Source organism: Manacus vitellinus, unplaced genomic scaffold (genome assembly GCF_001715985.3).
Source record: "Manacus vitellinus isolate BGI_N305 unplaced genomic scaffold, ASM171598v3 scaffold_3_pilon, whole genome shotgun sequence".
NCBI lineage: Eukaryota > Metazoa > Chordata > Aves > Passeriformes > Pipridae > Manacus > Manacus vitellinus.
Window position 1 is genome coordinate 42,769,242 of NW_021940535.1, and position 20,970 is coordinate 42,790,211.

Here is a 20,970-nt window from a genome sequence, read left to right on the forward strand (position 1 = left end):
AACTAAATAACAGAGATCTCAAAGATAATCAGATTCCAGAGTTTTGTAGAAATAAGTTATTAAGTGCTTTGTTAAAGTATCGTGCCAGCTGAGTGAAAGGCTTGGGAGAATGGGGCACATTAGGAGCTACAAAGGGTGAGAAACCTCAGTAAGAGCTCACAGGTGAGCAGGAAGAATCCAGAGCCACAGAACAGCAGTGTCATCTCATGCCAATTGCCATGGAGCTGATTTCTGCCTGCGGTAAAATATGCCCATTTGTGGGCTTGCAGAACTTGATGCAAATTTGACCTACAACTACTAGATAGAGAGACCAAACCTTTATAAAATAAAGAGCCTCATGTCAGCATCTTGAAAACAAATGCCTCCTGAATGTTACCTTCTTGGGAAAGTTGCTTTCTGTCCTTTCACTTGTGGGGTGGAGAGGTGATTTATTCAGGAAACTGGTCACTGCTGCTTCCTCCAGAATGTGCCTGGGGTGGGGAGGTGCCGTGCACACTCTTGAGACAGGCGGTCTTGGCAGTGATGCTGGAGCAGGACGTGTGTGTCAATTAGCAACTCTGAAACGAAGGATGTGGAATGACTGCTCTGTCTTTGGTTGTCTCTGATTTAGGAATGGAGGGACAACGTGATAACAGCACTCAGTTGTACTTGCTGCTGAAACAGCAAGAGCAAAACATATGTTCTGTTTCCTGCTATTATAGGCGAAAAGGAAGTTGTTGACGTATGTGGTAGATTGTGGGGGGTGGGGAGTATGTAACTCTTACAGAGATTCAAGGTTGATTTTGACAGAAGACGAGTCAAGCATCTGCTCTGCCAGAGAATTCTTTTCTGACAGTATTTAGTTGTTCCTTTTCTTCTGCACAGGAGGCTTAAACTAAGTTACTTCCTAATATTTTAAACTCTCACCAATCTCGGGGTTTTTTGAGAAACTGTATGTGAAATGTAATATTTCTTCATATTTTTCCCACATTTCATTTGATTGTAGCATTCTGGTTATCATTCCTTCTTTTCCCAGTGCCTCCCTATCATAGTTATACTGATCAGTTTTCTGCAGCTTTTGTTGTGCTTAGCTATTCAACAACTGGTAAAAAAACTATACTCATTTTGTTTTTAAAGGAATGCATAAGTCTTGGTGAATTTTCTAAATAAAGAAACAAAATAAAATAAACTCCATCAAATTTAACCATGAAGAATGCTTAGATCAATCAGTAGATGGTCTAGTTTTGAAAGAGGACAGTATGAATTGTAGTGAAGCTGAAAATATCTCAACTTTTATTTTAACAGATTTTTGAGGGCAATCAAATGTGCCTTCATAGCTGCATGCAGCAGCTATCCTAAAACTAGGATATTATTTCTTTCTCTCTTCTCATTATCAAGGACCATAGTTTACTGTAGCACATCAGTGATTCCAAGGAGACTACTTCTGCATTAAGATACTACCTTTTTTTATGTAGGGGCAAAAGAGTGTGGCCTAAAATCCTTGCTGATCAGGAATTTTCTAGTAATTATCCCAGTCTGTGGTGGGGTTTTGTTTGTTTGTTTCAGTTTAGGTACTCTTTTTTTAAAGTGTTTATTTGCAGCATTAGCTTACTTTTTAGCAGGATAAAAAACCACCTTCGGATATTGAGGTTTAAATGTTAGCTGCTAATAAATACATTTTGCAGACATGAAGCCACTGTAAGACTTGTGGTTTGCATGCTCTGAGAGACATGTGCTGCTGAGTAAAGATAGAAGACATATTCAGTGGTTTCTCTCTTAAGAACTCTATGACCAGAGTACAAGAGATGCTAAAAATAAAGATGGGATTGTAATAAGTAGGTCACATGGATGCATCTGTCCAGAAAGTGCCAGTTCTAACTGGTACTGTTACACCACTTGCTTTTGTGATTGTTAATGTTCCTACCAAAATTACAGACAGCAAATACCTTATCTTGCATCCTGGATGTTAGACTTGCGAAGTTGCGTCAACTTGCCTGCTGATATTGAGCTACAGGGATTTGAGAGAGAAAAATAGCTAAGAAAACCAATGAAGAGGAATATTATTTTCTCTGAATGTTTTGTATGTGCTTCTTTTTGCTGTCAGAAATTATTAGTACAATAGGGTTTTCCAAAAAAGTAAAAAGTGAAGTATGTATGTATTAACTAAAGGATTACTCTAAAAATAGCATTGCGTATTGGTAAGCATTCACAATGTTGACAATAAAGGAGGAGGAGGAGTTAAGAGATTGCAAGGGTGGAGACTATGAAGTTAAAAAAAGGAGAGTAAGCTGGGATAATTTTATCACAAGTTTGTAGTAGTACTTCTTAATCCTCCCAGTAAAGACCACAGAAGTTTTGTATCGTGGGCATTGAAAGCTGAATATTGTAGTGTACTTTGTAATAGGAATTTCATATTACACAGAAACCTTATGGCAGAATATGTCCAACATGTATTTGAAAATCACATTTCGTCAGTGTTTCTAACACCCCACAGCATGGGGTGTGTTGGAGTTTTAACAATACATATGTCTATGAGGGCTGTGTGCTGTTGTGTTCAGATAATGACACTGCTTTGGTTTTAATGCTTTTTAGGGACACAGACGGAAGAATGCTCTTAGATATTTTTGATGAAAACCTTCATCCCCTTTCGGTAAGTTCTCCTGCCTCTCCTTCCCTTTCATGTGAACTGTCTTTCTTTTTTTCTGTCTGCTTCGTTTTGTTTCAGTCACCTATTTGGAAGTATTTCTTCCTTAGAAATCCGAAGTGCCACCAGACTATGACAAACATGACCCGGAGCAGAAACAGATTTACCGCTTTGTTCGGACGTTGTTCAGTGCTGCTCAACTGACTGCTGAATGTGCCATTGTCACCCTGGTGAGTGTCTGAGAGATGACATCAGCCATCTGACAGACCCAGTTTTGTTCTCAAAGCCTGGGTTTGTATGATTTAATAGATCTAGGTGCTGCCAGGGAATTTTTTCTCACCATGGAGACCAAGGAGATTTCTTGATGGGAAGAGATAATACAGTTCATTTTTCCTGGGGAGAGTAAGTAATGGAAGAAGAGATTGGGTAGCATGTGACGCAAAACCCAGGGTGCCCTACCAGAGTGATAATGTTACAGGCTGCTAAGGTGACTCCTAGAAAATGCAGGTGGCATAGTTGGTCAGAACAGGAGGGAATGTTAAAAGCAGAAAGGCTTCAACTTTTGGGGAGGTTGCTGTGTGTCACTGGAGCTCTCAGCAGAGACTCAGGAACAGCTGTAGGTAGTTTGATAGCACTAATAAGAATTGACAGGCACATGAAGGATTCAGTGAGTGACTGGGGTATGTTGGTGATGGCTCTTTTTTACTTCCACTATACTTGTCATGGGATTAACAATTGTATTCAGGTCTGAAGTTTAGCTACTTAAAAATAGCACAACACAAAAGAAGGTTCAAATTTTCAGCTGGTGTGGATCAGCATAGCAATGTGGATTGAAGGAGCTAAAATGATCTCCACCAGCTGGGAATTTCTTAATTTTCTTGAAATTTTTATCCTGTCAACTCTGACAAGTGTCTTCAGCTTTCAGGCACCATTTTGGCCATGTTCTTGACTTAGAGACTTTAAAATAATAAAATGGTTTTTTACTACTACAACATGTGGTTTCATAACAGCTTTTTTATGCACTTTAGATGGAAGAAGGGGAAATAGGAGAAGGTGGATTTTGAAGCCCAGGCCTACTCATTTCCTCTGTTAATCTATTTCCCTTGGCTTCTAAGATTAGTTGGCAGGTTTTTCTCCTTCAGACAGTCAGAATGAATTGCACTAGCCAGTACAGAACAGGAATATGAGAGAAATAGGGCAAGAAACACCCTGCAGTGCTCCACCCTTACATTTTGTAGTATTACTCTACCTAGTTACTTGACCCAGCCATTACTTGTTTTCTGAAATGACATTTTGCCTGTCTCTTTTACATAATTGCACTAAGTGCTTGTCCTTCTTCCTTTTCTTCCTAAATGATTTCTACTGGAGACAAGATATGTTGTGTGAATCAGTATGTTCTTCTGTAATTTAATTAATCCACTGTCAAATTCAGTCTTGTAGTTTATCTGTTATTCAATCTTAGGTTGTTTGATCAATGCGGGCACTGTGTAGTAGAACAGGAGGGGGGCTTTTTTTTTTTTTTTTTTTAGTAGCAATATCTTCCTGTTACTGCAATGCATGGAAAGTTTTTTGCTGCAAATCTTGTTAACCCAGGCAAAGATTTCAGTATCTTTCATTTTTAACTTCTTCCTTGCCACTTCTGGTTCTTGCCTGGTTTCCTTGTAAGTAACTCTTTTGGTGTGACTTCCAGTGAAGTACAGATGTTTTTAACTCATTTGTTTTATTACAGAAGCAGTTTCCATAGTTGTTAGTGCTTGAAAACTTATGTGACTTGGGTTTTTTTACCCAGCACAGTGGTAACAGGAAAGTGCATTACAGCCTAGTTCTCAAAGCAGCCATACAGATGTTTACAGACAGATTTGGTGAAGGTAATCAGAGTTTACTGTTCAGCTATTCTTGCCCCTGTTTTCAGGATAATAGCACCTACCTGACCTGTCTCTCCAGAGACCTTCAAAGTTTTCAGATGTTTTACAAGTATGAAATTCTGCTGCTGCTGTTCTCAATTTCCTCTGTACTTGTAGATTCCATTTCTATTTTTGTTCGTGTCATCAGGAGGGGCCCCAGACACAGATTGTGTTGTTTCTGAAATATTCAAATGTGGAAATTAATCTATGAAAAAGCAATGAACCCTTCCCCCCTCCGCACACTCCTGAAATCTTGATAGTATTGATGCTGCTACTCATGAACCTTGCAAGTGCTTTCAATTTTGATATCCTGTCTGGAGAAGAGATCAGCATTCCCTGCTGGAGCTTATGTTTTGCCATAGTCTGGCCACCCGTCAGAGAGCAATCTGATAGCTCTGTCTGCCACTTGTTCCCCCTGGGAGGGTTGCCAGAAGGCAGGAAGTGTATCTGTGGGGATCACAGTACATTTTGAACAAGATGCTACAGCTTTATCTTTCTTTCACTCACGCTAATTATTTTTAAACAGTCCTAAGCACCCCTTTTTACTGCCCACACTATTAAGGTGGCCCAGGGTGTGTGGTTGAATGCACTCCCTGTTTGTCTTGTACCTGCCATTAGCCAGGTAGAAGCAGCAGTAACAATTAGTTCTATAGTAAGTCTGTGTTCAGCACAGGAGCTGAGTAAATGTGAAACTCCAGACTGCGAGATAAGCCAGTCTCCAGCAAAAAACCGGCATTGTGTTGCTTCAAGCACTTAATTAAAATATTTCAATTAAAGCCTCCACTATTACAGCAAAACCAATTTATAATTAAACAAAAAATTTAATTTTCACACAGCCTCCAGAGCTGCCAAGAGATTTCCCATACTGATAGGTAGAAAATTAAAATCTCAGGTTGAAACAATTAAGTACAAATTCACATTATTTATTTATAAAATAATACCATAAGAATAAAATCAGTTTTAAGAATCATGTTGCCAATTTAAAGCATTGTAGATAGTGGTTTTAGTCCCAGACAATAGCTGAACTATACTTTGTGACCTGACTTCATGAGGAAAGTAATGTCCATGTGTGTCTCCCTCACCCCAGAGTATTCTCACCTTTGCCAAAGCTGAGAAATGCCTGTTTCCTCTTTACCATCTCTCTAAGTGCACAGGTGGCGAGTTGTACTTATGTTATTCTGCTAATTGGATGGCAAATAAAAATGTGAACAGGAGTGTACCAACAGAAAAACAGTACAGTGTTTGCATGTCAGGAGAATTAAATATTTATGTTTTGTTCTGTGAAAACAATCCTATGAACTAGACCTGAAGTGCAGAATGGTCCAGGTTTTCTGCTTTGCCTTGACATGACTTTCTGAGTTTTTTGCAAATAGGTCAGATTTAAGGTTCTTTTAATATACTTCCGTGTCCGTAGTAGTTTCAGAGAGGACACATTTTGCATTTGCAAATATGCTAGGTCTGTATGCTATAGACTGATCAGATAAGTGATATGTAAATACATATAGTACCTGAGCTAAATTATTCTGTGAAGTTCAGAGGATAATGCTTTTGAAATACGGTACAAAGTTCGTACTGTACTAAAGGGAATTTGATATTGGGAAATCTGAAATTTGAAGTATGTAAGAATAAATTCTCCTTATGCAAAATAGGGATTTAATTAATCCAGCCAGATGTTCCTGAGTTCCTGTTGTAATCTTTGGTCACATTTTTGGCAAGTAGGTAAAGAGAGAATACTCTTGAACTGTGTTATGAAAATTACTGTATTTAGGACAGTTTTGTTTTCTGTGTTTAGAGGAATGGAAAAAGTTTTTTATTGATTTCCTTTCACTGGAATATTTTTACTTTTAAATGCTGATAAAATACCTTTTTAAAAATATTTATTTCAATCGACATATAAAAAAATCTGCTACTTCTCTAAAAGAAAACAAGAACACAAACGAAGGGATCAGAGTCCATAGAGATACTTGATCTGCAGCAGAGGTCCTTTTCGGGTGGCCCAATAGAACCATCAGCCCTTACATGGCTGATGGAAGGTGCAGGTTCCTCTGAAGACCTTGGAGTACAATGCAAAGTAATATTTGTTGCCTGATGTGCTGCTGTCACTCTCCATCCAGTGACCACAAGGGTTCATGGGTGGTGAGGAAGGCAGAACAATGAAGCTGGGCTCTGTCCTGTGTAAGAAACCCATGAGGAGAGTTGTGTATATCCAATATTATTGGTGTCCACCTTTGTCCTGGGCTTCAAGCATTCCCTGAGAGGTGGCTGAAGCCCAGCACTTGGCCACACTTGGAGAAGGTCCCTCCATCTGTGGTGTCAATCCTGAGCCCCTGGGCAGCTGGACATGTGTCAGGGGACATTCTGGAGGAGGCCAAGAGGAACAAAGGCTTTGTAGCTCCAGGCCTAATAGTTTGAGTGCATTTTATATGTATTATAGATATTTGTCTTAAAATGAGTAAATTGCGGGGCAAACCTGGAGATATGTGACCTTTCTCTCAATTCCATTAGTGTTTCCTGTAATTATCTACAATGGTACTTAGCAGATATTCACATTTTTTCAGAATTTTGTGACTGCTTTTGTTACTTCTTTTTACCATTTGGTCTCAAAAATAGAAATGGGATGAATTTGCAAGAACCATGATGATGTGATGTCCTTTTCCACCAAATGGATGGCACCAGGCCTTTGTGGAACATTTTAAATGCCCAGCTGGGCAATTGCAAAGCACAGTTATTTCTGGAGAGTCGTGGTAGGGAACTGGCTGATTGCATAAAACAGAGCATATGGCAATTTAGTGATTGGATTAGAGCCATGATTTGACTATATGAGACCCACTACCAATTAGAATCTTTTCTGTATAGATATTGTTTTAGTTTCAAGGCATTGTGACACACTGAAGTTTTCTCATTAAAGCAAGAGGACTGTGTATTTCTCCATGATTTGTTGGGATGGAAATATCTTCATTAGTTACTCTGTGCTCCTGCAACTTACAATGTGGGTTACCTAGTGAGGGAGGGAATGAGGTTTTTGCAAATACAGACTCATTTGTAGATTCTCCGTTATGGTAATTAAAATACAAAAAACATTGTCTCCTTTCTGTCAGTGTAAAATCAAGTGAGAAATAATTAAAGCCACCAGAGTTTTATTGGTAAAATAGAGATAGAATTTGACATAAAGCCATATAAAAACCACATGAGAGAAGATAGTGCTTTGCTCTTTCTGCTGCCTCAAAATTCAGAATTACTCTAGTAATGTCAGTGATTTTCTTCAGTGATTGCCCACTTACTGTGTGCTGAGACTCCTTGTCAGCCTCCTTGGAGGCAACACACAACTTCTGACCTCTCCTGTGGCACCACAGGAAATTCTAGTACTGCAGACAGATATAATCACAGAATAATTTAGGTTGGAAGGGACTTCTGGGGGTCATGTGTGGTTTGGCCTTTTCTCGAAGCACACCTAGCTGGCTCAGGCTGACCTGTTGAGTTCTGAGTTTCTGTGAGGACGGAAATTTCATAACCTCCACAGAAAACCTTCTCCATTGTTTTAGAGAAGCCTAAAAAAAGAATAATGGTGTTTGGGGTGCTTAGACTGCAACTCCAGTGTGGTAAGTAGGGTGTTGGAAGTTAATGTTGAAGAACTTCAAAATGATGTAGCAAAGAGATGCAAAACTTCTATAAGAACCCCTTAGGTTTTAATAAAATTTGAGTGGTTTTTGTGATTGTGAAATATTGAGGTGAAATGATTTAACACTTTCATATCGGTATATATCCTCCTGAAGGGGAAAAAAAGAGAAAGAAACCTTCTCCAATATTTTAACTTTTCTTTCTACTTGAGTGTATTATATAATATCCAAAATCTGCTATAATGCCCTCTGAGATGGGAAACATGAGATGCTGTTTCACACTAATTAAAACTGAACTCTTCAGTGCTATCTTTAGTTTTCATTTTCTTCAAAAGATTTATGTTCTGTTGATTGGGATGTTGTGTAACCAGCACTCTGCTATCCAGGATCATGGAGAGCCTGACATCCTAGATAACTGGGACGACACTGGATACTGTGGTTAGTTACTATTAGATGTTATTAGTCCAGGATGGATTCATCCAACTGCAAATAATCACCCTGGGGATTAGTTCAGGCTTAGCAGTGGGCCTGCTGGAACATCACTGCTGGAGCTTGGATGCTCTTGCTGATCCTTTTAGTTTGTGCCATGTTACAGTTCTGTGTTTGGATAAAAAAAAGCCTTCCAGGACTAGTGGTTATAATGGATGGCTAGATGCCATTCTCCATCATACCACTGCAAGTCCAGGTCCTGGGAGTCAGGATCAGAGGCATCCAAACTAGGTCAGCCTAGAGTTGTTTCAGGTCTGGAAGATTTATGAGCTCAAGGTATGTGCTGAAACAAATTAGTTCAGTACCTCTGGGTCTGAAATGGCTTTGGAAGCCATTCAACTACATTCCTGGGCTGCTGCATCTTAATGAACCTCTCCAGAGTTCAGTGAACTCAGAACCAGTTTGGGATTATCTATACCCATGGAGTGGTAATTTTATTTAATTAGTAGAAATAAATTCTTTTTCATTCAGGTAAGTGAATTCTTAACAAAGGCAAATCACCAAATTGGTTTCTCTTATGATTAAATAATAGTTTGCTGATACTCCAAGTATAAAAGTCAGTAATTGAGAAATCTTGGTGTGAGTCTGTGGGAAGAGATGGAAAATAATAATCCAGTATTGCTCTTCTGAAATCTTAACTCTGTGCACTGTATCTTCTGACCTGTGCTCAGTTATTAAAATGTCTCCAATGAGGTGCAACTGTTGTCCATCAAAGCTTGTTAGACTGATAGTCATGTAGAACCATGTGGTTCATTTCCAAATGCAGTAGACTAATAATGGAGGTATCAGACTGAGATATTGAGTTTGTAAGTAAAAATGTATTGATAGACCAATGTCCATTGGCATTTTCCCAATCAGAATTGCATTTTCATTTCACCTAGGAATTGAATTGTGGTAAAAATGAGTTTTGAATATTTTAGTGTTGTTGATATTAACACTGGGTTGTATTTGTTCTTTGCAAGCTGGGAAAAATTCAGAACGATATGTTGTTTGACTGAAGCCACTGAAAGTTTTTGCTAATGTCACATCAGTAACTTTAGTCTATATAAGTAGTCTTGTTACCATTCTGTAAAAGTTATATAAACATATAGTCATAGAAGTTAGTGGGCAATGATAAGTGTGATGAAGATGGGTCTTGGATGCTATTGAAGTGTTTGAGCAGAAGTAGCTGTTGAATTAAGGCAGCATAAATCTATGTCTTTTGGGAATTCAGCTTTTGAATGTTTAATAGAGCAGTATTGAAAAGTTTTGCCACAAAAGCTTACTTCCAGGCACTGCAAAGGATGAAGTAAATTGAAGAAAAGTAAAAATGTTGGATCAGCTTCAATTTGTTTTAAGCTTTAGTTCCATTTTTGGGCATGGATAGAGCTGTTAAAGGTGGGTGGAGGCAAATCATATTTTAACTTCTAGATACTAAAAGCTCATTAGTTCTAGTTCTGTAAAGGAATGTCTGCCAAAATAATCCAGAAGACAGGAGGTCCTCAGACTTTGTTTAAAAAAAAAAAAAAAGAAAAAAAAAGTGTTTCTCACACTGTTTCTTCTGCATTTTTTTGTCTTTTGACATATAAGTAAATTTTTTGTAGCATTCTGGGATGCAAGTTGTAATATTCTTTTCTACTGTGATCTTTTAAAATTTACATTATTATATGACTTCATGGCATCTAGTTCTAAAGGAATGTAGAAAGTGTTTCACTTTTGAAAATTAAGCAGGTGAAATTCATTACAACAGGCAAATACACTGAACCACATAGTACACTCAGAATCCCAGTCTGACACAAACCCCATATTTAAGAAAATGACCCCTGTGTTTAAGACACTATTCAATGTGTAGACATAATTGCATTACAAATGGTATTTCCACATCTCACATTTACCATTACAGGGCCAACATTTTCAGTGATTTTTTTTTTTTTTTTTAAATGAGATGGAGCATGTCTGCCTGCATGTGTGGGAAGACTGGCTGGCTTTTGCCAGCAAAAGCAGGTGGTGTTCTCCCACCAGCCACGAGTTTGTTTGGGATGAGTAGCGTAGTGACTAACCACCCCACCAGCCTTCCTCTTCAAACAGGCTGAGAGCCACCTGGCCCTTCTCCAAAAGTCTGTACTGATTCAGCACATCTTTGCAGCACCAGAAGCATCCCCTTCAGTAGTGAGTGCATGGCAGACTCTGCCTGTCCTACTCTGATATCCCATCAGTGGTGCTTGGGCTGATACTACATCCCACTAGGGCCTCGTGTGTTGAAATGCTCCGAGATGAAACCAGCAGTCGAGCTCCATTTGTCAGGAATAATGAACTTTGGCACATCTGCATCAGAGACAGAGCTCACCTGGCTGTGTGTATGCTGCTGTTACAAGGTTGCTCTACATCAGCAGGGTGAGAGCTCAAGTATGTACCAGCCTAAATATCCCTGTCTGCAGTCGGTGGGTTCTCTCCAAACTACAGCTAGAGAGAGCTAGAACAAAGACTCTGTGTGGGGCTGAGTGAGCTTGTTTGAAAGTTGAAGAAATACACTAATGTCTCAAAGATAGCACTGATGCTGTCACAAGTCCTAGATTACAGTGAATTCCCACATTAGCTGAGGACGTTGATAAACTTTTCTGAAGGTTTGCTGCAAGAAGAAGTCTTAGCTTTTTCTATCTTCTCTTACTTGAACACATGCATTTAAAACCTGAGTCAAGGAGGCTGCAGCAAGTGAACAAAAGAAAATGCTCTTTTAGTAATTACAAGAAAGGAGTTGAAAGTTACGCTAAGTGCCTTTCTGCTGGAGAGCTATTCATCATCTTCAGTTTTATCCAAGGATGATACAGAGCCTCATTGCAGCAAACAGTATATCTGGAGTTAAGCCCAAGTTCTCACCAAGGAAGCAAGAGCAATTATTCACATCCCTCAACATGCTATTGGAAGATACATCAATATGGTAATGAAGGGGGTGTAGGAATAGTGTCTTATCAAGCTCCTATTTAGTTTTTAAAGCTAATTTCTCAAGTATGCACTGATGCGAAAATAGTGGCAAGTTCATGCTCCCTTTTTACTGAGGTGTAAGTTCATCTGCCATCCTGAGGAACCTTGACAGGCTTGAGATGTGAGCCTGTGCAAATACATTCAACAAGGGCCAGTGCAAGGTCCTGCATCTGAGTCAGGGCAATCCTAAGCACAAATACAGTCTGGGCACAGAACTGATGGAGAGCAGTCTTGAGGAGAAGTACTTGGGGGGGTGTTGCTTGAGGAGAAGCTCAACATGACCCAGCAATGTGCACTCACAGCCCTAAAAGCCAAATGTGCCCTGGGCTGCATCAAAAGAGGTGTGACCAGCAGGGCAAGGGAGGTTATTCTGCCCCTCTGCTCTGCTCTGGTGAGACCCTACCTGGAGTGTTGCATCCAGCTCCAGGGTATCCAACAGAAGAAGGGCATAGATCTGCTGGAATGAATCCAGAGAAGGGTAATGATGATGATCAGAGGGCTGAAGCACCTCTCCTTGTGAAGACGGGCTGAGAGAGTTGGTGTTGTTCAGCCTGGAGAAAAGAAGGCTCCAGGGAGACCTTATAGCACCTCCAGTACTTAAAGAGGGTTTACAGGAAAGCTGGAGAGGGATATTTTATGAGGGCTTGTAGTGATACTACAAGGGCTATAAATAGCTTTAAACTGAAAGAGGGTAGGGTTAGAACCATAGAATCAGCCGGGTTGGAAGGGACCTCTGAGATCATCAAGTCCAACCCTTGATCCACTACCACTGTGGTTACTAGACCATGGCACTAAGTGCCACATCCAGCTCATCTTAAAAACCTCCAGGGATGGAGAATCCACCACTTTCCTGGGCAGTCCATTCCAATGCCTGATTACCCTCTCTGTAAAGAATTTCTTCCTAATATCTAACCTAAACCTCCCCTGGCACAGCTTAAGACCATGCCCTCTTGTCTTACTGATGCTGCCTGGGAGAAGAGACCAACCCCCACCTGGGCTACAACCTCCTTTCAGGGAGTTGTAGAGAGTGATGAGGTCTCCCCTGAGCCTCCTCTTCTCCAGGCTGAACAACCCCAGCTCCCTCAGCCTCTCCTCATAGGACTTGTGCTCAAGTCCCTTCACCAGCCTTGTTGCTCTTCTCTGGACCTGCTCCAGCACCTCAATGTCCTTCCTGAGCTGGGGGGCCCAGAACTGGACGCAGCACTCCAGGTGTGGCCTCACCAGTGCTGAGTACAGGGGAAGAATCACTTCCCTGGACCTGTTGGCCACACTGATCCAGGCCAGGATGCCATTGGCCTTCTTGGCCATCTGGGCACACTGCTGGCTCATGTTCAACTTCCTGTCAATCCAAACTCCCAGGTCCCTTTCTACTTGGCTGCTTTCCAGCTGCTCTGTGCCCAGCCTGTAGTGCTGCAGGGAGTTGTTGTGACCAAAGTGGAGGACCCGTCACTTGGCCTTGTTGAAGAAAATCTTTACTGTGAGGGTGGTGAGACACTGTAACAGGTTGCCCAGAGAAGCTGTGGATGCCCCATCCCTGGAAGGGTTCAAGGCCAGGCTGGATGGGGCTCTGAGCAACCTGGTTTAGTGGAAGGTGTCCCTCCCCACAGCAGGGAATAGGAAATAGATGACCTTTAAAGGTCCCTTCCAAGTCAAACCATTCTGTGATTCTATGTCTTTCTTTGCAATATAATTCTCATCTGTTTACTTTTTTTCGCTAAATGCCTTTGAATTTGAGCCCACACAAAATCCTTACTTCGTTTTCTTTTTTCTTTTTTTTTTCTTATTTTCTCTCTCTTTCTAAGCTAGAGCTGCATGTAAGAAAGGATGTTATTTTCTGATTTTTGTACGTTTTTTGTATCTGTAGTTGTGGAATATTCATTAAAAAAATCTACTAAAACTGGATGTGAAAAGTTGAAATTTAAAAGGTTTTGCATTTACAGTAAGAAGTCAAAATCTGCACTATTGTGAAGCAAATTAATTTTATTTCCTAATTTGAGTGGCATGATATTATGGCTTCCATAGGCTTTCTGCTTATGACGCTGCCTGTGTTAGCACAGTGTTTTGCTTTAAAGAAGTTTTTTGCTTTCCAAGGAATACTGTTTGTTTGTAATTCAAGGAGCAGTTTTGCTTGGAAAGATTACAAGTTATTTGGTGCAATATAGAGTGTAAGGGGGTTGCTTACACAGGCTGCCTGGAAAACAAAAGGCAACCTTTTACACAGAACCTTCAGGTAGTGCAGACTCTGGGGAGATCCATGTGCCACCTTTTTACTGAGCATTGTGTTTATGTGGTCTCCCAGTACCAAATTTTGTACTTCTCAGAGTCATGCTCTAAATAAAAAGACAAACCTCCATTTTTAGTAATGGGCTTGACACATAGTTTAGAACTTGTAATTTTGTGCTTAAATTCTGTTTTGCCTTCCTTGCGAAGAAAAAGAAATTTTTGAACGATTAGTGATATTTTGTTTTACAGTATTATAAGATAATGGTAAGGTTTTCTTCAGCATTAGGGTGGCAGGCAGGAGCAAGTCACAGCTAAAGAAGAAATGCTGTATTCGGGAGTCTGACACCTGGCCTTTTGAAATGGTTAATAGCATCAGAAAGCAAAGGCCAACTAAAATGGATTTATCACATCCAGTTGTGAGCTTGTCATAATGTATACATTCAAACTTACAACTTTTATAATAAAAGAATCTTCTTGAGACTGGATTACTGTCTTAAAATTACCACTATGGGTTTGTGAGAATAGTTTTCTTATCCATTTATACTTAATATCAAAGTAGATCAAGTCTTGATTTTAATGTGTTTCCACAGGTATATCTTGAAAGACTTTTAACTTATGCAGAGATAGATATTTGTCCAGCAAACTGGAAGCGAATTGTACTGGGGGCAATTCTGCTGGCATCCAAAGTTTGGGACGACCAGGCAGTGTGGAATGTGGATTACTGCCAGATCCTGAAAGATATCACGGTCGAAGACATGTGAGTGCAGTTTGTTTATCTTTGTCAATGAATGCCAAGATCTATGTGTATGAGGGTGACAGGAAGTTCTTTCATAAATTATATGAAGTTTGTATATTTGTGTTGATCTAAACATGGTAAATGCTGATAGATGGCATGAGGTCTGCTTGGCAGCTGCTTACATGAAAGACGTGAATTATTTGTGTTTTCTGGCTGAAGTGTATTTTACCACTGGATGCTCATGCACAGTAATGAAGACAGATTTGCAGAATATTTAAATGTATGATTTGACAAAAATCCCCACGTCCAATAGGCCTGCATTTATTCACTTCAGCATCATTTATGGTCATGCTAATTTTCCATACAGACAATAGACAAACATGTAAAGCAGGAAAAAAATTGTGATCCTAATGACCCTTAGATAATCCACTTATTTATTGCCGTTCTTCAAAATTGATGCTTTTGGGTTTTGAGGTTTTTTCCCTCCTGTATTCTGCTGGATTAGTTTCCAAGGTGTTAGAAATACATTAAGTTGCAAATGGGAAAAAATTCCATTTTTCCATTTTTTAAATAGATGGCATTCTTAAGTGTGTTCTTTAACAGCATAGAGAATTCTGACATGTGACTGGATATTCCAGACTTATTGAGGGTACATTCCAACAGCAATAGAAAAATAACTGTAATAAGAACAAATACAATTAATATCATAATGTTCACAAATACTAGAATGAGTCTTCAGTAAATAGTCTAGTGCTTTTTTGGTTTGGTGGGTTAGCAGGTGTTATATATGTTGGCTGAAGGGCCATGGGTCTGAATCATGTGCACATTCAGGGCTGAGTGACAGGCTGTGCACATTTTCTGAGATGCCCTCACCTGAGCTGTTTGTGTGTGAGAACAGTGCTGGAAGGGCTGCAGCTGGAATTGGCACTGGGATGGTGCTGGGGGTGGCTGATCCCTCGACTGCAGCTTGTGTATTCAGAGAGTGATGTTTCCAGTCTACTGGTGCACCCCTTTTTCATTAGAACCAGTAATAATAAAATTATTAAAAATATGTTTTAGTACAGTATCTACGTGTTTCAGAGCTCTTTGAAGCAGAGCTAAGTATCTGTAATGAAAACTATAGAGACTTGTCTGTGCTTTAGCTCACTTCAGTCAGGATCACAGCCAATGGAGAGAGGTTGTTGTGGATAACCCCTCTGGGAGGAGGGTAAGGAGGGAAGTACATGAGAAGAAATGTTTATGCTGACAGAATGTTTTTTGAATCTCGGTTTGCAATCTCAGAGCAGTGAAAGGCCAAGTGTTTCTGCTACAGCAGCCCTAATTTAATTTCTTAATATTTTGCTGTATGTCAGTTTTATAGCTGGTCTAAAAATGATCTGTAAGGGAAAGGTTGAATGTTAGGAGTCAGATGATGGTTTTAAATTAAGCATGCTCATGCACTGCTAGATAAGTCTTATAAATTCTGAGTAGCTGTCATTGCTCAAGCATTAGGAAAGTTATCTCTAAATCTTGTATTAACAAGAGATTTGTAATAAGGTGGGTGGTTTTTTTCCCCGAGTCAAAATGAAAAACACAATGCAAAACACTTGCATTACTGTGGTATGCTGTAGATACTTTCATTAGTTTGGGGGAAAGCTTATTTCCAGATAGAGGTAGGAAATACCACGTAATGCCATTTCAGTATCTTTTAAAACATGTAAGCTACTTTAAGAATGATTGATGATGCTTCTTTTCTGACATAGCCCATACAGAGTGAGGTTTACAGAATAAAAGGGGGAGAGGGAGATAATAGGGACAAAAACCAAAATCAGGCCCTTTGCATTTCTGTGTGTATTATTCCATGTAGAATAATTTGATAATGCTTCCTTGACTGTTTGTTTCCTAAATGATTTTTCTAAATTACTTTTTCCCTTGGTCCTTTTCATGCTTTTGAGTTCTTAATAGCAGTAAGAGTCTCCCTCCATTCGCTCTTCCTCCAAGGCAATCTCATTGCTTTTAAAGTATTTATGAAGCTGGGACATGACCTGAAGTGCTGAAAAGCTTGAAGCAGAGTGGCAGGTTAGACTGTGCCATATGACAGTATTAATCAGAATGGTTATAAGTGTGAGTTTTGAAATTGCTGATTCTCAGGACTTTTCTTGAAGGCAGGTGATGAGTCATACTGTGGTGGTGTGAAAGGAAACAGAAAAAGAGGTTATTGTTTTTGACAAACACATGTGATGGTGCTACTGTTATAAGTTGCACTGGAGCTATATAACACCATTACTCACGTGGCAGACCCATATTAACATCGACCCTCTTTCTGTGCTGCACCTAAGCCAAAGTCCTTGTCCTTAAGGTTTTTAGCTTCTTAACCTTTTCTTAAAGATTTTGGGGTTCTCACAAACTGCAGAACCAGAAGCCTTGGGGGAGCCTGAGCTCTCTATATGGTACTTGGTGATCTGGTTCATGGGCATTATGTTTAGGTCTCCTTGTGACTCCCCCAGCAAAGATGTTGGTGCTTCTTGACTTGGTGTTTATATTTCTGCTGCCAGTTTTTCCAGTTTTTCCCCCTGCCCATCTGTGGTGTGCTGGATTTTTTCCTTCTTTCTTATTTTTCAGGTAGTTGGTACAGTACAGTATGATGATTTTGAAATGTCTAGCTCTAAGCAAGAGGGGGCCTTTCATTGTACTATTAAGGCAGAAGAAGAGCTCTACATCAAGATCTTCAGCTGCTGTGAATCATTCAGCATAAGTGTATCTTGCAAAACATGTTGCAGACCTTTCAGTGTTTTATAGGTCAGCATCAGTACAGTGGACTGTGCCTAAAAGCTAGTAGAGAACTTGGGAGTACTGAAATGCAGTGGGCATCTGTAGTCCTGTATGTAACTTTACATTGAATTTCTGTGTGAATTTGAGGAGTGCCCCAAGAAAGCACATGCTAAAGCAGTCTCAGGTAGGTGTATGGTGGAAGAAGGATATGGTAGTTAGTTAAATTACATTAGTTCAAATAAAAAATATTTGTGGTTTTTTTTCCTTTCTCAACTGGAGTTAATCTACTGACTTTCAGATCTGGGAGTTAGGGGATAGTAAGAATCTGAGGCTATATATTTTCCTTACAGATTTGAGGGTGCTCTTCAAAAGAGGTGCAGCCAATGTCTTTCGCCATTAAAATAGGCTTTGTGTTATCCATTAATGTAGACCCTTAGGCTTAACTTGCAGAAAATACCATCTTGGCAGTATAAAAGATAATATTCTGTATTTGTTCATAGACATCTTAAAATGTAATTTTTTTATTTGGATTTTTTAAAAGCTGCAATCTTCAGCAATGTGAATTCATGCCAAAGAGTCCCTATCTAGCTTTTAGTTAGTCTTTTAATGTTAATTAATATTTATCATTATGTAAACATAGAATTTTGGCAGAGAGAGAGTGAGGATAAAGAAGGACAATGATTATGATGTAAGAGTGATATAAGAGTAAAGAGGGAGAAGAAGAAAAATCATTCAATATTGAAAAACTACTGTGCCAGTACTTTTTATCCTCAGATCCTTCCTCTTCTATTGCCAGCTGTGCAACCTCTATTGCACATTCCTTGCACACTTACACAGCAGTCAAAATGTAACTTAAAAGCAATATCAGAGTCAATGCCTGCTGGTAACAGAGCTGTGCAGTCACTCTGCTCTTCAGCAAACATCTTTCAGCGCCCATTTATCTTTTTTATTTCTCATATCTTGAAGTCACTGATTTAAATGTATCATATGTCACTGCATAAATATTATGTAGGATATCTAGTTACTGTACAATTGATGAAAATTTCCATTCCTTAATTTTGTTGGTTGACTTATTTCTCAACATACTTTTTAAGGTACCGGTGTAGGTAATAACATATTGCTATACAAAAGCTTTACAGAGTGGGAGCTCAAGTAAAACCTCTCTTCCTATAAGGTATTTTGACAAACACATTTGTTTTAGGTACTGGAAAAGAAATAATCACCACTGTGAATTTTGGTTCTGCATCTAAGGGAAAAATTCATAAAAAGAGTATGCTGAATAATTCAGGTTTCTTGTGGCTAATTCTAAGTGATTGATTATGAAAGGCTGAAGGGAATAAATAAGTTCTCCAGTAATTTAGGTGTTAGAAAAATGTGCAGCATTTATAAGACATGTCTGACAAATTTAGGGCATGTGTATGTGTTGTTTTGGCATAGCTGTGTGTGCAGACCCACCTAGTGGAGGTACAGCAGAAACTACGAGAACTTTTTTTTCCTGCTAGATTTTCTTTCCCAAACTGTATTAGCTAAACTGATAAAGGTGCCCCTTCCACTAGCAAAACTCTGTGCCTGGACTTGATTGGCATCACAGTAGCAGCTGCAAGGTGCAGCATCTCTCCTATTCCTCACTGGCATACATACGCCAATAGAACTTGGTAGGGTAGGTCAAACCTTAGGCTGGGATAATTGCATCTGGCAAGAATAAGAAATGAACTTGGTTTATACTATTTGCAATTTAAAGTAAAATTACATTCTGAATGCTTAGTCTGAAACATGTCTTCACATTTATCTTCTTTCTACAGGAATGAGCTGGAACGCCAGTTTCTTGAACTGTTACAGTTCAATATTAATGTTCCCTCCAGTGTTTATGCCAAGTATTATTTTGATTTGCGTTCCCTGGCAGAAGCAAATAACCTGAGTTTTCCTTTGGAGCCCCTCAGCAGAGACAGGGCATATAAACTTGAGGTAAGACACTTTCTTTTTAAGATGCTCAGTGTTAAATATATAGGGGGATTTGGAACTTCTGCGTTGTTTCTCCCTTCTTCCATCTTTTCCCAGATACTACCATGACATATTAGAGTATTTTGTGCCCTATTTTCATCATGGTTTTATTAGTGTCTTGAGTATTGCTGGCTGTGGGAACAGCACTTGACTGAATTTGCTTCATACCTTGTCTTGCTTTCCATTTCTTTTTCAATTGCAGTTGTCTGTATTGGCCTTGTGAAAGTACCCACAAGTTTTATCATAACCATTCACAGTCTAGTTTTGTGTGTTCATTTGGTTTCTTAAAATCGAATATCCACCTTAAAGGACAGAATATTAACAAGTGTTGCTGCAAATAGCTATTCCATGTTCTTGTTATCTGCTACTGATTCACTTCATGTGGATCCAAGCCTGTTATCTCCTGTGGTGTTTCTCTCAGTAATGGCAGAAGAGAAATGAGCACATGCCTTTAGTGAATAAATCATGAATGCTTATGAGACCTGAATATACCATATGCCAAAAGCACTATGTTGGTCTAGGCGTGTGAAATGCTGGGCACTATACAGAATACCCACAGACACAGGAGGAATTTAAATCATCAGCTAATTGTGGGCCCTTTGCAAGACTGGAATATACTTTTCCTGATTTTTCTGGTGTGTTTCTCAAGTGCATTATTGCATGAGTGTGTGCACATTTCGTTACTAATTTTGAAGATTTTCATTAGATGCTGGCTGCTTTTAACATAACACGTCTTTAATTACATAACATCTTTGCACTAGAGGTTGTTTACCTGTGGTTTAGAGTGAGCTTTGCATGCTCTGAAATTCCTAGTGCTCCTATAAAACAAGCAGGCAGTACTGTGCACATTTTTGTGGGGGGAAATGGTGCGTGGGAATGTTAATTGTCTTGTTTGTGACTTCAGTGGGAACAAGAAGTGTTGGAGACAGAATCAAAGCAAATTTCACTAGATTTCTGATTCTTTCTAAATATTCTTTCTTAATTTCACAGGTAGCTCCAATAAGAATGTAACTTAATTCTGTGTATGGAGTGTGATCTAAATTTGCATCAGATTTTGTTTAAATTAAAGAGAATATTAAAAAAAAATAATTTGGATTGTAATCTTAAATGAAAAAGAGGAGAGGTGATTTACTAAGGCATGGGGGTCTTGATAATAAATGCCATTTCATATCTTAAAATTAAATTAATTACTTTTTGATTTAGCACACAGTTTCTTAACACTGTCAGTCTATATCACATACAGTGTATAATAGCAAGTTACCAATGAAGGTGACAGTGATAGCTCCTAAAACCTTAGAAGAAAAGAAAAATAGGAAATGAATGTAAATACCCAGAGAATACTGGTGATTCTTCTGTACTAACTAAAGAAAAGGCATATTTAAAAAGAATTAATGGAATATTTTTTCAATAAACCTCTATTATTATTAATTTCCCCATGTTGAGGATGCTCTGTGCTGCCTTCAGAAGTTGGCTGTAAATAACCCTGCTAATCAGAGAATGTCTTCAGGGCAGAGAAAGAGTATCTGCTGTAAAACCAACTTGGTCTGCCACCTCCTTGCCTCTGTTCTGTGGCCAGAAGGGAGGGAACTGCCTTGTTCCCTGGCAGTACTTGGTTGTCATTAGTGTGCCCTTGAAACTACTTGACAGCATAATTTATAGCCTAGT

The 20,970-nt window shown here is 39.2% G+C and overlaps 1 protein-coding gene across 3 annotated transcripts in view; it reads left to right on the forward strand.

Annotated features, from left to right (window-relative positions):
• Positions 1 to 20,970, forward strand: part of CCNY (cyclin Y) — a 48,641-nt gene that overhangs the window by 20,714 nt on the left and 6,957 nt on the right. For all 3 annotated transcript variants that reach the window (XM_008932877.3, XM_018075824.2, XM_018075823.2), the window contains 4 exons: positions 2,572 to 2,629; positions 2,734 to 2,853; positions 14,408 to 14,574; positions 19,107 to 19,269. In XM_008932877.3, the coding sequence (XP_008931125.1) occupies positions 2,572 to 2,629; positions 2,734 to 2,853; positions 14,408 to 14,574; positions 19,107 to 19,269 (508 nt within the window). The remainder of the gene's footprint in view (positions 1 to 2,571; positions 2,630 to 2,733; positions 2,854 to 14,407; positions 14,575 to 19,106; positions 19,270 to 20,970) is intronic.